Here is a 17,602-nt window from a genome sequence, read left to right as displayed (position 1 = left end):
AAGTTATTTTAATCTTTCTTACTGTTTTTCAGTAATAATAGGAGGACGTTTACATGTATAGAGCTCATAGACCACAAATGTAAAGTGAATCACTCACATTTAATGTTTGCTTCATGCAAAGTAAATGTTTTTTTTTTAAATTGCTGTTTCATAATTAATTGACAGTATTATGGAATATGCACATTTTTATATTATAAATATGCCTTTTTGTGTATGAAGCAATGTATTGGAGTCAACCATAATGGTGACCTTATATAATGGAAGTGTTTTTGTAAAACAAGACACCAGAAGTTGTTGTTGTAAAATCATTTATTGAGAAAATGGTTTATAAAGAAAAACATACCACACTGAATGTTGTAAGCATTTATTAAGCAAATGTCAGAGTAAAGAGAAATTGAAAATGTAAGAAAGAGCTTTGCCAAAGAAAGAAGAAAAATGCAAGCAATACCGTCTATGTGTTGCGGACGAGATACAGAATTCGACGAAGAAAAGGTCCAGAAGAAGGAGGATGAAGAAGCAAAGGCTTTAATGACCAAGTCCTAGGGGGTTTCTAGGAGGGGATTACCAATGAACAAGTTTTAGGAAGTTTCCAGGAGGGGATAACCAATGAACAAGTTTTAGGGAGTTTCCAGGAGGGGATTTCTGAAGATGTCAAAAAGTTGATGGACTTTAAAAGAGCTGGAATGACATGTGCAGTCAGACGCTGATTCACCAAGGACGGCCTCTCCGGTGTTAGATGCCTTGCCATTGTGCCTCATGAAGTTAAAAGTTTGTAAATTATTTGGTTTTGATTTACTTTTATTTTTATTTTATATTTTAGTCCCTTTTATGTAAACTAGTTAACCTGTATTTAATAAAAAATATATATAATTGAAATTAAGAAACTCGCCTGCCATAAGTCTCAGTTTTACAAAATACTGATCTGAACCGACCACGGAGAAGTCTTCTGTGATCTAAATATTGTAAGTTTGGAAATTCAAATGCTTAGTATTTAGGACAGATGTGACTTACTTTACCTAACCTGAGAATAATTAAAATAAGGTTAAAGGTGTTTAAAATTATGCACCATAAAACAATAGAAATGAATGGTATTCATAATTTTCAATTTAGAAGTAGATATTGGGTTTAATATTCACACAAAATATATTTTTGTTTAGGAATCGTATTGTATTTTTCTTAATTCGATGCATGACATGTAGTAATGAATGTCCAGCGTGGATCTTCTCAGCGCTAGTATTTAGGTGTGTTCGACATCGGCTGCGGCTGGATTTAACATAAACATTTCATATACAATATAATTGAACATGTTTGTAGGTCTATATTGTCTCATTTATCATTGTAGCCTGATTTAAGTTGATTTTCTGTATACTGTATATTTATTTTTGGACTGATAGTGGTTAATAAAGTCAAATAATGTTATGCGAGAGAGTCAGTGATGATATCATTGTGTTCCTGTCAGTCAGTGTTAGAGGAACGGTGTAAAAACTCAGGCTTAGCCTGACAGTTAGCCTGCCCTGGACCAGGTTAGTTTCCCAGCATGAGTTGCCAGAGTAAGTTTGCTTTATGAAACAGAATCCACCAGAGTTACCAAAATAAGCCTGGCTTGTATTCTAATCTTGTTTTATGTAACAGCCATCTGGATAACAATAACAATAAATTACAATATAGATTTTTATAGATATTTTGGTTATTTCATTTTTGTGAAATAAATACAACAGATCAAAGATAGAAATTAAATTAAGTTTTTCAGGTACAACATGTTTCTTTAACAGAAATCCTGACAGAGGTCATAATCCTGTGGGATTGGCTCATCTTTCAGGAAGGTCAAAGGTCATCGTATAGATCACATTGGTCGCTCTGCTGCTAGATGCAGAAGAAGCTAATGAGAGGGTGCTTCTCAATATCCCTCCTCGTCTCCTCTCTCCTCCGTCCTCCATCCTATGACCCGGAAACCGCTCGAGCTCAGCCATCTTGAAGGACATCTCAATTCTCTAATTGCACCGCGAGGAGTCGAGGATCGAGGAGTGAGGAGCTTCCTGAGGAGTCATGAGCGAGGATACACAGGTATTTCCTATGCGGAAGAGTTTTATTGACTTAAACGTGACGCATGTCTAAATTCTCCTCCCTTCACATCAGTCACAATCATTTTAATTTATACTTTACCTTTGCAGTTTATATAAACCACACATCTCACATATTTCAACAGGGTATCTTGCTTTATTAATATTTATTATGAATTTCTTAAATAACCAAACTTATTTATCTGGATTGAACTGATGATGATCCGACTCAATCTTGTTTTTATCTTTTCTCAGAGCATCAGGTCTGTTCAGGAGGAGGTTTATTTACAGTAAACTGGATTAGATCAGAATAATTGTGCTCTTACTTTCACTGATCAAGGGTTTACAGTGCGATCAGAGGATCTGGGTTTATATATTTCACATTTATTAATAAACTGACATTTATCAATTTTACAACAACTTTTTATTGAACGATACATTTTCAATTGAAAGGTAATTTACACACACATACACAAAGATCTTACTGTCTATATGAGGATTCATTTATTTCATGTTATTTCAGTGACATAAGTTCAGCTGAAGTATTAATGTAATGGAGATAAAATAAGAGACTCTATAACATCTCACTGTTACTGATTTATCATGCAGCTCAAAGCTTCTTGAGATTCTTATGGGTAGACTCTCAATACAGTCTGTTCTCATTCATCAACACAGTTTCACTGATGATCCAGGATAAACCCCAAACCCAGGATAGAGTGTGTGAGTGAATGTGGTCTGGACTGTGTGGATGAGGCTCATTTTGTTTCTTTTGACGTTGTAGAAGGACAGAGTTCCTGCACTGTGATCCACACACACTCCTGTTCTACTGTGATCCACACACACTCCTGTTCTACTGTAACCCACATACACTCCTGTTCTCCTGATGATGGGCTTTACAGGGAGATCAGTCTTTATGTTATTGTGCCAGAATGAGTAACTGGAGGGAGTGCAGAACAAACTCCAGGACTGATTATTAGATCCAAATCCACACTCATGACCCGATCCCTTCCTGCTGATGCTCTTATATGACACTGATATACACAAACTCCCACTCCCACTCCACTCAATCTCCCAGTAACAGCGTCCACACACACTCTCTCTACACAACACCTGCCACACATTATCAAATCTGTCTGGATTAGCAGGATACGGCTGGACTGTGTTAGTGCCAGTAATCACTCTGTTCCTCTCAGACAGACGGAGGGCTTTATTCACTGTGTTCAGATCCAGAGTGAACCGATGGGAATCTGATGGAGAGAAAACACATCAGAATCAGGAATTATGAATCTGTCAGATCTGTCTGATATCCTGTGCAAATCATCATCATTATCCATCATCCAGGTCCCTGACACCCCCCTCTTAATAAAATATTGCCTAATCGCCTTCCCTGAATATTAATGTTGATTATTATTCTGTTTATTATAATAAGGCCTATTATTATATTTACATTATTCAAATGGTAAAATGAATTTACCTTTAATTTTATCTTCTTATTTTTTTTATAGAAACTGAAACATTAATTTAGCAAGGATCCATTAAATTGATTCACCAATAAGTGTAATAATATGATTTACAAAGTTTTGAAGCATTGTAGGCCTATTGTTGGGGATTTTCAGTGTTTTCAGCCTTAGGTGATCTTGAGCTTTTTAAATTTCCATCTGTTGACTCAAGAATTAAAGAGAATTGATACAAAATCCTGTTAAGGATAAAAACATTGTGGAATATTTTTTACTGAAGAGTTTGTTTGGTTTTCCTTTCCTGAAACTCTTGAAAAGCTTTTTTTATTTTTTATTTTTTTACTACTGTGAATGTTACCTCTAAAAATCTAGATTACACTTTCTTTTAAGGTGACATTGTACTTACTCTAGTAAGTACTGAGTAATATCAATTAACTACATGTACTTACTATAGAGTTACAGTTAATGTTTGGTTTATGGTTAGTTACTTGTAATTATGCACAATTTACTGTTATTACTATAGTAAGTACATGTAGTAACGTGTAACCACGTCACCTTAAAATAAAGTGTTACCCATATTTATCCCTTAGTTTTAGTTATCCTGTTTTTGAAGAATATGTTGAATCCCCAGTTTAGGCCTGTCCTGATTTACATCTTTGTTAAAGACACGAGTCTTGCTTTTTTGGATGTCAGTAAGTATGATATAGTTGTGCTCTCTTTCCCACTTTGTAAATGTGCAGTAAAACGACAGTAAGGACATTTAAAATGTTAATAAACATGTATATTTTAAATCATTTAAAATAACTCACATTTCTATTTTTCATTTCATATTTCTGAGGTCTAAGGGCATTTTTTTTTTTACTTTTTCTTTGATTTTACATATCTTATTAAATTCACCTTTTAAAGGCAATTACATAACATAATCCCATGTGTTTTATATCAAAATGTGCAAAGAAAACCCAGCTCTCTTACTGATGAGCTCAGCACTTGTCCTAGAGCATTGTCTAAAGAGAGAGAGAGAGATAATTTGGCTCTAATTTGACTTTTTTTAAATTCTTCAAATCTCTTGTGGAAACATACCATTACTCATGTGGACGAATTATTTTGGTCCTTGAAATGGGTTTCCCAAAGTCTTAGGGTCACAAAAGTAGTGTAAAATATGAATAAAATAGTAGATAATGAATAATAATTGTCTAAAGTGACATTTTGAAAAATCTTTTTTTTAGTACAAGTTTTGTCTGTGACTCTACCTTCACCAAATGTTTGAGGGACTGAGATAAAATAGGACTAAAATAACTTCCTACTACATATCAAGCTTTATGGGATGTGTGCAAATGAAAAAGTAGCATTGCAACAGGTCTTTCATTCAAGCAAAACGTTTACTTTGTGAAAAACATTTTTTTTTCAAACCAAAGATGAACTATATATTTGAAATAACACAGAAACCCACCACTATTTACAATATTTACACAATGTGCATGTTTTCATGTTTCAGTTTTTCAGCTGTCATGCCATGCTGCAAAACAGTTTCTGTCCAGCTGTATGCAAAGCGCAACATCACACTCCCTGCATTTCCAAGGTGTGTCCTTTCTCTGGCCTTGGCTTTGGCAATGCTTACACCTGCTGCGACCTGTAGTGGCTTTTGTGGATGAATCTGCTGCATGAACGGCAATTGGCACAGGAATATGACCTGCAGGTACCGGGACTGGAGCAGTGTGGAGAGGCTTACCACAGCTCCTCCATGAAAGCTCTGTCATGGGTGTTGTTTGCTGGGCCAGACAGAGTTCCTTGTGGAGGATGTAGCTGTTGGTGGTGGCAATGTCCAGACAATGGTAAAACAGGTGTCTGTACCAGTGCATTGTTTTGTGTTGTGCAGAGTAATATTGAATGAGCTGGTTAGAATGATCAACTCCCCCCCATGTGTTCATTGTACTCCATAACTGGTGTGGGACAGGGGATTGATGTCTTTGTCCAAGAGCCATCTGGTTGTTTCACCCTCCTCTGCACAGTGTTACCAGAGTGTGCTGTGTGAAGTGTGGAGCAGACTGATACTTCCCTCGTGTCCATCCATTTCACATAGATGAGGGGGCTGTCCCGGATCCATCTTATGGAGCCTCTTTCTGATTTCTTTGTGAGGGCGTTATTTGTTGTCCGAGGGCAGTCCTTGCGGTTCTCCCTGTAGGTCCCACAGGCAGCAAATTTTTGCTCATGAAGAGCCCTAAAGAGCTTGGGGCTAGAATAAAAATTGTCCATGTAAATGTGGTAGCCCGTGCCAAGGTAACCTGGTTATACCAGGGACATCACAACATCATAGGAAAGGCCATGTCCAGAGGGGATGTCACTTTTGCCGGTGTAAACGGAAAAGTCCACTGTATAGCCATTCCATGAGTCTGCCAAGACAAACAACTTGAATCCCCACTTTATCGGTCTTGCCTTCATGTACTGCGTCATCCCAGTTTTGGCCTTTGATGCAACCATTCTTTCATCCACTGCCACATCTCTGTGAGGATGATAAAATGACTTGCAGGCATTTTTGATGGTGTTCATCAGGGGTTTCAGTCTGAACAGTTTGTCATGGTCGCCTGTGCCCTTTTTTTTGTCATTCTGGACATCCTCTTCAGGGTCGCTAAGGTGAAGGTTCCAAGAAAGTGCTCTGTATCTGTCCCGTGGCATGATCTGTACTGGAAGTGGCAAAGAAAAGAAGTGATTCTGTCTCCAGTAATCTGCAATGCTGTCGAGTTTCACCATGGCCATGTACAGAAGCAGTCCAATGTACTTGTAAAACTCCCCTATGTTCACATCTAACCATTTATATTTCTTTCCCTGTGCCATTTGTTTAGCAGCCTGCTTGTTTGTTTTGGCACAGTGTTTGTATGGTTTGTACAGGGAAGAAAAGTTTGAAGAGGTCGAGGGGTGTATATGTGGAAGTGGAGCTGAGCTGTGGCCCTGGTGTTCGAGCTGGTTGAAACCTGGAGACAGGGGGAGCGATGTCTGGGTCTTTTTCCATCTTCCAAGACAGTGGAGCTGGCTGCTGTGTAGGTGGGGGTGCTGGTTGATGCCGGGGGGTACAGGACCTCATGGCTGGCCGGGTTGGTGATGATGGTTGCTGTGTAGGTGGGGGTGCTGGTTGATGCTGGGGGTTACGGGACCTCTTGGCTGGCCGAATTGGTGATGATGGTTGCTGTGTAGGTGGGGGTGCTGGTTGATTCTTGGGGGTACAGGACCTCTTGGCTGGCCGGGCTGGTGGTAACCTGGTGGCAGGCACAGGTGAGGCTGCCTGTGTTACACTGGGCCCTGGTAGCTGTGAATCCTCTCTGAATAAACACAAAAACAAATAAGTTAGGACTTGCATTATCAATTTCATTGAAATAAAGTTTACACCTCCTCTCTTGTCTTTATTCCAGATCCCGCTCACACACACACACACACAAACACACACACACACACACAGACAGACATACACACACATCAATCTACACCTAACAAGAATGTGGAGGATGTGTGAGGATTTGACATATCCTTCAGCTAATCTTCTCTTTATCTATTCCAATTTATCACATGTGCTAGCTGTCCTGTCCACCCCAAATCACAGCAAATAACACCTGAATGAGATGTGGGAATACTGTCTCTTTCTATTTCAAAACTCCACAGAGATTTACAATTTTACATTCAGTATAAATATAGGCCTACTAAACATAAATAAATAAAATGATATGAAAGATCAAGCCACATCTATACAAGTATAAACAATATGATAAAATAGTCAATGGCCAAAACATATCGATTCATCACTAAATCAAATCAAATCAAATCAAGTATATTTGTATAGCGCTTTTCACAATACAGATTGTATCAAAGCAGCTTCACAGTATTAACTTCACAGTGGAGATAACAAGAGATAATGTAGATAATGATCTCTTCACTACAAGAGATAATGTTATTCAAATTGTGAATTGAGGTGAAGAAATATTACATTTGTTATCAAAAGGAGACCACCAAGAACAGCCTACATGCCTACAACGTTACTATTTGTAAGTGTAACGTTACCCCAGTTTTACACAAGAAAATAACTTTTACATAAAGTAAACACTTTGCTAAAAGCGCAGTCAATTTGTCAAAGTTCAGATACACAAAGCAGCACAGCGCAGCTTATTTTAGCCAAGATGGTCACAGTTAGCCTAGCACAAAGTGCACCATGCGAACAAGGTTTTTATAAAATAAATACGCTTACCCGTCTTCAACTGGATCTCTTCTGTGATCATAATCTTCATCTTCATCAGAAGAAAATCCATCAGGCTCGGAAACTCGCCTTTCATCCTCGTCGCTGCTCTCCAAAACCGCCGCAAGTACGTCTTTCAAGTATATCAATGTCTTCGCCATTATCTCTCCTTGTCTTCTTCTTACTTTTCCTCTTCTTTATATATGTTTTTGCCATGTTTTTATCGCAGACTTTTTCTTTCGCAGACTTTTTTACTCTTTCTCTCTCCATGTCAGCTTGGTATTTTCATCACTGTGAGGAGATGGGAGGATACTTAGGGATTTCAACCGCATCTATTGGTTGGTTTCACGCAAAATGCAGACAGGCAAGCTAGTCCACCAATCACGCAAGGTGAACAGTCATCTTGTCTTCCCTCCTGCTCTCTGTGTGAGTCACGTACGATCTCGCGAGAATAAGGACGTTGAAGCTGAGAATCTATCGATTACGGCAAAATCAGAACCATGTATGTGTGCTGCACAATCGCGGAGATATTAATAGACACATTTAGTAAACATCGAGTTGACGCGCCCACGCGTCATCCGACCACAGGGGGTTAAATGCCCAACTGAACTAAGGCTTAATCCTGGCTTAATCTAAACCCTGTCTGTGAAACCAGGCCTACAAGTTTCATCTCGTAAATCTTTGGTATTTACGCGCCTTTGAAAAAGATATTGCTTCCAGCGCCCCCAATGTTCTCTGGACACCCCGTTAAAAAAACTCATTTACATGATCATCTATAAATCTCTTCTGTCATGTTTTCTTTCACCTTCTACAGGAAGAACATGAATACACTCAGTGAGTTTCTCTGCTTGTTTTCTTAGTGACTTACATTGTAGGAAGTCATTCCTGGTTCTGGGAACAATGTTGGTGAAAGTGACTGTGGAAATCAACAGACATAAAGAGTGTGATTATCATGTCAAGAGAAAATGATCCCTGCATCCGTTCCTAAGACATTTCTAATATGATCTACATGATATGAGATGATGGAGAGTCATTTCTGAGAGCAGAATCTCCAGGACTTTACCTCTATCAGAGATCTTCTTCAGCTCCTCTTTGCAGAAATCCTCCAGTTTGTCTCTCAGCTGAAGGATAGATTCTCTCACGCCATCAAAAGAGGAGAAAGAACTGAAGGGATTGACATTTCCGTCTGTAGATTCAGGAGGAGCTGAGAGAGACTGGAAACTCTACAGAAAACAGAAATCAAAGCTCATCACCTCCACACTTCATCAATAACCTGCACTACTGTCAGATTTGTGCGGCTCTTGTTGATCTTTAGTAACTCTCCTCAATCCAGTACTTTCACAGCATCAGCTTCATTCTTCTCATTTTCATTATATCATACTAGTGCTATAAGTTCTAGTGTTTGACAATTACACTATATGTGAACTTTCTAGGAAAACACTTGGATGATCAAACGTCTGGCAATAACATTAATCTAACAGATCAAGTGTATCAATGGCGTCAAATGGCAGGGTTAACCCTCTGGGGTCGACAAACGCGCCCGCGCGTTTTGCTGGATTTTCTTCACATTGTAGCACAATAAACTTAAATTACTCTGTCATTTATGGTCATACAGAAAAAAAGAAATAGAAAAATAGAATCTGTGAGATGTCTACTTTTGTACGTGTCCACTTACAATCAAATCAAAACATTGTCGCGGTGAACTTTTTTTTCTTGAGCATGTCTATAAACTGAAACAAAACTCAGCGAATACTTGTCACACATTTATGAGCCATATATCTTCATAATAATGTAAGTGTGTACTTTTAAATGATCGGATTCAAACTGAAAACAAATATTCTCTGTTTAAGTAATTTGTATAAAACCAACAAGATGTCCAGTTTCTCAAGCGCTTGCTCATTATTTTTAATTTGACCACGCCCATGCGCGCAAAAGAGATTGACATGCAAAACGACCACGCCTCACACGAACGCGCTCGTTACCTCAAAAACAAAGCACCAAACTTCACCAAAGTCTCTGCTTTTCGTTGAGTTTGGAAGACACGCCGTGAGCTTACATTGGATTTACCTCAGAAGAAGAAGAATGCGATTTGAAAACAAGAAAGATGTAAGGTAAGAAATTCTTAATTTTTAGTTTATGTTATTGTTGCATAAACTTCACATTGCAGTTGAACTGTTACTGTGTTTGTGGATATCTGCTCAAACATAGATATGTATAATATGGTAACCATAATGTATCATATTTTGGAGCGCGCTCTGCGTTTGAATGTTTTAATATTTTGGAGCAAGCTCTGCGTTTGAAAAGCAAAACGCACCAAACAATAGGCTTCATGTTTTTATATTGTAATCAATATATTTTTCACTAGCGTACTTGTTACTGAAATCTTTTGGAAGACTTAATTTATTGTTATTATTATTTTATGCAGCACTGCACATAGCCTATGCCTACAAGGCACAACAACCCTGGTGTTCATTACTGTTGGAAACATTTGTGTATGTGTGTGTATTCTGTGAATTTTAAAAATAAATTTTAATCAGAAAAATCTAAAATCTATTCCCAAAATCGTGCAGCCCTCTAGTCTCTCTTGATATCAGTGTGTTCAGGTTTGTTTTTTTGTTGTTTTTTTTTTTACAGGGACCAGATGCCCCACTGATGAGTCCTGCTGACTTCAACATTCACATGAGTCTCTGTACATTAACATGGTAAAGTGAAAATCAAACACCTTGGAAATGAAAGGTATGTACAATGTTTTTAGGAATGGCACAAACAGTCTTTGGATCATTGTTTTCAATAATGTGCTTTTTGTCATTTGTTGTGTATCTTTGGATTATGTTGTGTTGTAAATAAATCCAAACAATCAAAAAGCTATTCTTCTTTGAATCTCCTCATTCTTTGTGTAAGGTTGCTCAGAATGACAGGGCTTGATAGCTCCTAATAGGGCCATTAGGGGAGGGTCTTTGTCTTTCTCAGGTGTGAAAACCATACAAATTTTAAATCATTATATTCTCTTATCTGAATGAGCAGTCAGGGTGATTTTCACATAGTTTTGGAGAAAATATTCTAGGCTACGTCATACAATTTTCAAAAGTCTTGTGAATAAATAATCAGTATGGGTTTCATGGCCTTATTTCAGTGACAATTCTTTTTGTATTTTCACAAACCACGCATAAATGTCATTATCTCAAAACTATAAACTTTTACATACATGCTGCTGATATATTATTGTAGCAGAGTTTGTGCTGAATACAGTGTAATCAGACTTGCCATGAAAATGTCACGAGTAACAGAAATAAGCACAAATGTCAGAGCATGTCAGAACACCTCCAGGGCCAGAAAACACCTCAGACCCCAGAGGGTTAAGTAGATTTGATTCATTCTGAATTCTTTGGCTCATTCTGCTCTCATGAAATGTTTCTCTATGAGTCTCTTGCTCAAGTCCACTATGACCCTGTTCTTCTAGATCTCTGTTACCTGCAGGAAATGGATGTGATCCAGTGTGTGTGAAAGCTGCTCCAGCTCAGCGTCTCTCCTCCTCAGATCATTGATCTCCTGCTCCAGTCGCTCCAGTCGTCCTTCAGCTCGACTCACTGCAGTCTTTTCCTGATCTCTGATCCGCTGTGTCGCCTCAGAGCGGCTTTTCTCAATGGAGCGGATGAGCTCAGTGAAGATCCTCTCACTGTCCTTCACTGCTGTGTTTGCAGAGCGCTGTTACACACACATCACAATCACACCGTGTCTTCAGTGAGTTCTGACTGAGACTTCTCAAACTTCTTCTTCTCCACACACACCTTATGAGACGCGACAGCCTTTCTCAGCTGCTGAAGATCTTTCTCTCTCTGCTGGATCCTCTGCTGGAACGACCTCTGCGTCTCCTTCAGCTGGTGCTAAAGGACAAACCAATGACAGGAGAAACATCACACAAATCATCAGGTAAACAGATATGAATCCAGTATCAGTGAAGTGGTGAGACTGAGGGGGTTAAAGATTTTGCATGTTAAGGTAATTTTCATCAATTTATTTAATTCATTTTGTAGAGATAGCCCAGAAATGTAAATTCTTTTACTGTTTACTCATCTTCATGTCTTTCCAAACTTGTATGATTTTCTCTCGCATAACACAAAAGAATGTATTATGAATACTGTCAAGTCAAGTCAAGTCACCTTTATTTATATAGTGCTTTTTATAATACAGATTGTATCAAAGCAGCTTCACAGTGATAACATGAAAATAATACAACAAAGTTTGTTTCTAGAAGAAAATTGCATCATCGTCCACCTTAAGGCAGATCAATAATAATGTTGAATATTAATGTCCCAAACTAAGCAAAAAGCCTATGCCACAGTGGCAAGGAACCAAAACTCAATCAGGCCATCACTCCATCTATTTATCCATTTCCATCTGGTTGGAAGTCGTAGTCATCACGCCGGTATGGAGAAGTGTTTGTTGAGGATCAGTGCTGTCGTGTCGATGAGGTCTTCACAGGGCTAATGAGGCTGGCACTTCAGGAATGTGCTGTGATTGTGTCTAGGCGCAGGTCCACCATCTGATCTGGATATGGCCCGGATCTGGCTTACTTCAGTAAACCTCGGAATAAACAGAATGACTAACATTAGCGCAGATGCCATTCTTCTTATGACGTATCAAGTACATCAGGTGTTATAGGTGTCCCCGGTTCCGGCTGACCTAATCTATGCAGCCTAATAATCATTTAACTGATTTGAATAATAGAAATGTATAATATTCTATATGAGTGCCAGGTAAAAGAGATGTGTTTTTAGTCTAGATTTAAAGTGTGTCTGCTTCCCGGACAATGTTAGGAAGACTGTTTCAAAGTTTTGGTGCTAAATAGGAAAAGGATCTACCGCCAGCAGTCGATTTTGATATTCTATGTATTATCAACTGGACGGAATTTTGAGATCGCAATAGACGTGAAAGGCTATAATGCATTAAGAGCTCGCTCAAGTACTGCGGAGCTAAACCATTTAGTGCTTTGTAAGTAATCAGCAATACTTTAAATTTTTTACGATGTTTAATAGGGAGCCAATGCAGTGTTGATAGAACTGGGCTAATATGGTCATACTTCCTGGTTCTAGTAAGAACTCGAGCTGCTGTGTTTTGGACCAGCGGTAGTTTGTTTATTAAGCGTGCAGGGCAACCACCCAGTAGAGCATTACAATAATCTAGCCTTGAGGTCATGAACGCATGAACTAATTGTTCCGCATTTGTCAATGAAAGCATATGTCGTAATTTAGATATATTTTCTAGATATGTAGACGTGACTTTTAAATGAAAGATTGGTATCAAAGAGCACACCCAGGTTCCTAACTAACAATGAAGAATTGACAGAGGTCTGCCCCAAAAACTTGTCCAATTGTCTATGAACCCCATATTATTTTGCGGATACCACTTAGACAACCAGCCATTGAATGATGACAATCTGCAAACTATCTCATCACTCCTGCGAACAAGAAGGGGGCCAGAGCAAATTACAGTGCCTGACATCGTACTTGCAAGTTCACACACCTCTATAACATTAATTTTGGTGATCTCCGACTGGCAGAGTCGAACATCATTAGTGCCGACGTGAATAATAATTTTAGAGAATTTACGATTAGCATTAGCCAGCACTTTTAAATTTGCTTTGATGTCAGGCGCTCTGGCTCCCAGTAAACATGTGACTATGGTGGCTGGTGTCTCTATTTTCACGTTCTGTGTAATAGAATCACCAATAACTAGGGCATATTCAACAGGATTCTCAGTGGGTGTTTCACTGAGTGGGGAGAACCTGTTTAATTCTGTTACTGGAACAGAAGAGCGGCGTTTCGTCCCGCGACTATAGTGTCTCACCGTCACCCAATTGCCCTGCTGCACGGGCTCTACTTCAGCCGGAACCGAACAATGTACAGAGTTCACTAAGCTAGTCACATCCAAAGCAGTATCTAAAGCCCTTGCATTCTTACTATCCTCGATTAAAGTTTGGATGCGTGTCTCTAGTTCTGAAATCTTCTCCGTTAGCCTGACTATCTCCCTGCATTTATCACATATAAAGTCCTCGGCGCTGACAGAGAAGGCTATACTATACATGTGACATGAAGTGCAAGTGACAATAACAGGAGAAGACATGACTCACCGTGTTTGTTGACTGATCCTACTCACCACAGTTGTTTGATGGACTTGAAAAAACACAAGCGTGCGCAAGAAAAAAAAGGTGGCAAACACAGATGGCAGATTAACAGGCTAGTGGAAGGCTAGCGCATTTTGTGAGCGATAGTGATTTAGATTAACCCCCTGAGGTCGACAATCGCGCCGCCGCGATAGGCTCGCTTTTTTTCAGTTCAGTTCAAAAGAAATTAATTTTGCTCTGTGGACTTTGATATTACAAGCAAGTTTCATACATCAATCGATTCTGTTAAATGTGTATTATTTTTGTGTATACTCACAATAAAAACAAAGTGTTGTGCTTTTTGCCAAATAAAGAAAAATAAACGTGATTTGAGTTCTGCCTTCTCTCTGTCAGTGAAGACCATTCTGAAACGCGTCCGAAAATGAACCGTAACTCAGCGAATACTCAGTCAAACAGGCATACATACACACAGGCATGAAGCTTGAATTCTCTTCTTTTAAATGAGGTAATTTATATAAAAAACAAATATTCTCATCTTGTGAAATCTGTATTAAAAGAGAGCGATTCCAGTCGAGCTAATTAGAGCTCATTCAAATGTAATGTGAACACTGTAATGATTTATGTCTGTTCCTCTGTCCTGTCCCATGTTTTGGAGTTCCCCATTATGTTGATTAGTCTTCCCAGGTGTTTTCTATTAACCACGCCCCCTTGTTATCTTGTTTAGCTTGTCTGTCTGTGTATTTAAGCCCTGTGTTTAGTTCAGTCTTGGTCAGTTCTTGTTTATTGTTGCACCATTGCGGTTGTTCTGTTCCCCGAGTCTTAGTCCTGAGTTTGTGCTTGTATATGTTAAATTTTGAGGTTATTTAATAAAAGACTACTGCACGTGGATCCTGCTTCCTCCTCTGCTTCAACCAAAGATGTAACAGAAGAACTGACCCAAATAATGGATCCAGCAGTACGCCTCATTCGACTCCGTCAAGGTAACCGGCCACTTGAGGACCACACCCGAGATTTCTTGGACCTTTCACACCTCATCGACTTTCCAGATTACGCACTCATTGACTTTTATTGTTATGGGCTCAATAAATATTACCAGTCAAAACTGGTTTGTGATGGTCCTCGAAGCTCGCTTGCAGGATTTATTAATTTTGCCCTTTTTTGGAGTGGGTCATCAGTTACTGTGGGCTTTACAAATGAGGAGCCACGCAAGCTCACATTATTACCCAAAACTGAGCCAATTCAGATCATGCCCACTTTAATATTGACAACTCCAGTGCTCACACCGCTCGCCAGTGCATTCACGCCCAAGCCTCATCCTGTCATGGCCAAACCTGAGCCTCTTCACGTCACTTCTGCCGATCCAGAGACGGTTCACGTCACTTCTGCCGATCTAGAAATGGTTCACGTCATTTCTGCTGATCCAGAGATGGTTCACGTCACTTCTGCCGATCCAGAGACGGTTCACAACACTTCTGCCGATCCAGAGATGGTTCACGTCACTTCTGCTGATCCAGAGACGGTTCACGCCAGTCCAGCCAAGCCTGCACTTCACGCCAGTCCTGCCGAGCCTGCACTTCACGTCAGTCCTGCCGAGCCAGAGCCAGAGCTTCACGTCAGTCCTGCCGAGCCAGAGCCAGAGCTTCACGTCAGTCCTGCCGAGCCAGAGCCAGAGCTTCACGTCAGTCCTGCCGAGCCAGAGCCAGAGCTTCACGTCAGTCCTGCCGAGCCAGAGCCAGAGCTTCACGTCAGTCCTGCCGAGCCAGAGCCAGAGCTTCACGTCAGTCCTGCCGAGCCAGAGCCAGAGCTTCACGTCAGTCCTGCCGAGCAAGAGCCAGAGCTTCACGTCAGTCCTGCTGAGCCAGAGCCAGAGCTTCCTTCGCCGCTGGTTCCGTCCAGCCCAGAGTTTCCTTCGTCGCTGATCCCGTCCATCCCAGAGTTTCCTTCGCCGCTGGTCCTGCCCAGCTCAGAGCCCTCTTCGCCGCTGGTCCTGCCCAGCTCAGAGCCCTCTTCATCGCTGGTCCTGCCCAGCTCAGAGCCCTCTTCGTCGCTGGTCCTGCCCAGCTCAGAGCCCTCTTCGCTGCTGGTCCTGCCCAGCTCAGAGCCCTCTTCGCCGCTGGTCCTGCTCAGCTCAAAGCCCTCTTCATCGCTGGTCCTGTCCAGTCCTGACCTGCCTTCGTCACAGACCTCGTCTAGCCCTGACCTGCCTTCACCGCCTGTCTCATCCAGCCCTGACACCCCTTCGCCACTGGACTCCTCCTACCCGGAGCCCAAGTCCGTTAACCTCCCCAAGAAAATTTTTTGGGGGGGCAATAAGCCTTCACCGCCATGGCCACCCGAAGGGTCCTCACCACCGTGGCCGCCCGAAGGGTCCTCACCGCCGTGGCCGCCCGAAGGGTCCTCACCGCCGTGGCCGCCCGATGGGTCCTCACCGCCGTGGCCACCCGAGGGGTCTTCTCCGCCGTGGCCACCCGAGGGGTCGTCTCCGCCCTGGCCGCCCGAAGGGTCGTCTCCGCCCTGGCCGCCCGAAGGGTCATCTCCAAGGGCAATCCAAGCAAACTTGTGAACGCCCCCCATATCAGCTCGAAAAAACAAAAAAGTTTAATCATTGTAGCCTATGTGTTTACACCATCTGGCAGCGCTGTGAAGAATAATAATAATGGAAAATCTACCTCAGAGTGCGGGTATTGCAGGAGAGAGGATCCGAATATGTAGTAAGTTTTTTTTTCCTTCTCAAGTTAATCGCGTTTCTGTGAATGAATGAACGGCAGCCGCAGAGATGCACGCTGTTTACCACAGCTCGCAAAAAGACAGTTTAAATTTAAATCGCCTTTCTGTGTGTGTGAATGAATGATGATGTTTTAGCAAACTGTATTGCTATACTGAGTTGAGTAAAAATCTACTGAAATATGTTGAAATAAAATGTAGGCTATTTGTAAGCAACGTATTAAACTGAAAATGAACATTTATATGCCCTAATATTTCATAAAAACAACGTTACAGTCAGGCGTTTCTGTTTGTGAATGAATGTTTCGGTTTTAGCAGACTGTATTGCTATACTGAGTAAAAATCGACTGAAATATGTTGAAAAAAATTTATTTGTATAAGCAACGTATTAAACTGCAAATTAACATTTATATTTCTTATAATAAAAATGAAAGACCTATGTTACAGACATATGAAAGACAACATTTCGTTGATTAGTTTTGGATAGATTATACATTTTTACTGTAAAATATCTGCCACCTCAAATAAGCTTTTGTTTGCCAATATTTGCTCATGTTAAATATATAATATGTTTTGTCAAAAATAAAGTAATCAAATAATCAATCAAACCCTTAACTTTGAAATATGTATGATAAAATGTATACTTTAGTTTTTACAAAGAAAGATTACACTTGAATTGTTGTTGTAATTGTAACCTTTTTAATAAAAAATATATTTACAAGGTAGATGTAAACAAACTATTAAAAGGTAAATATAAGCCTTTTCTTTAAATAATTTTTATTGTGTTTTATTAGTGACAAATTTGGGGAGAGAATAAATATTCCAAAACTGAAAATACAGTATGAGAATTAACTGCACAATTACTAGACATGTTTTCCTTGGATATTATAGGCCAAATTGCAAGCACAATATGTGGAAAAATAAAAAAGAATTGAGATACTTCCAACTGTTGCTCTTGCATTCTTGTGGCTCAGTGACTCACCTGAATGAATGGCTAATTAAGTATGCAGGCCCCATT

The 17,602-nt window shown here is 40.1% G+C and overlaps 2 protein-coding genes across 2 annotated transcripts in view; both read right to left on the bottom strand.

Annotated features, from left to right (window-relative positions):
• Positions 1 to 2,361: 2,361 nt before the first annotated feature.
• The window catches only part of LOC311082071 (uncharacterized protein), a 37,692-nt gene continuing 22,451 nt past the window's right edge, over positions 2,362 to 17,602 (bottom strand). Inside the window, exons 9-13 of the mRNA XM_084112815.1 lie at positions 11,525 to 11,620; positions 11,208 to 11,441; positions 8,800 to 8,959; positions 8,605 to 8,652; positions 2,362 to 3,307 (exon numbers count right to left, since the gene is read on the bottom strand). Coding sequence (XP_083968941.1) covers positions 2,727 to 3,307; positions 8,605 to 8,652; positions 8,800 to 8,959; positions 11,208 to 11,441; positions 11,525 to 11,620 — 1,119 coding nt within the window. The 3' untranslated portion in view covers positions 2,362 to 2,726. The remainder of the gene's footprint in view (positions 3,308 to 8,604; positions 8,653 to 8,799; positions 8,960 to 11,207; positions 11,442 to 11,524; positions 11,621 to 17,602) is intronic.
• LOC311081695 (uncharacterized protein) lies at positions 3,712 to 8,270 on the bottom strand. Its single transcript, XM_084112321.1, has 2 exons — positions 7,749 to 8,270; positions 3,712 to 6,831 (listed from the first exon to the last, which is right to left on the bottom strand). Exons 1-2 carry the CDS (start codon positions 7,895 to 7,897, stop codon positions 6,354 to 6,356), a joined length of 627 nt encoding a protein of 208 aa, XP_083968447.1. The 5' UTR covers positions 7,898 to 8,270; the 3' UTR covers positions 3,712 to 6,353.

The sequence above is a fragment of the Abramis brama genome (genome assembly GCF_963993115.1).
Source record: "Abramis brama genome assembly, chromosome: 4".
NCBI lineage: Eukaryota > Metazoa > Chordata > Actinopteri > Cypriniformes > Leuciscidae > Abramis > Abramis brama.
Note: the sequence above shows the minus strand (reverse complement) of the source record. Positions and strands in the feature narration are given on the sequence as shown.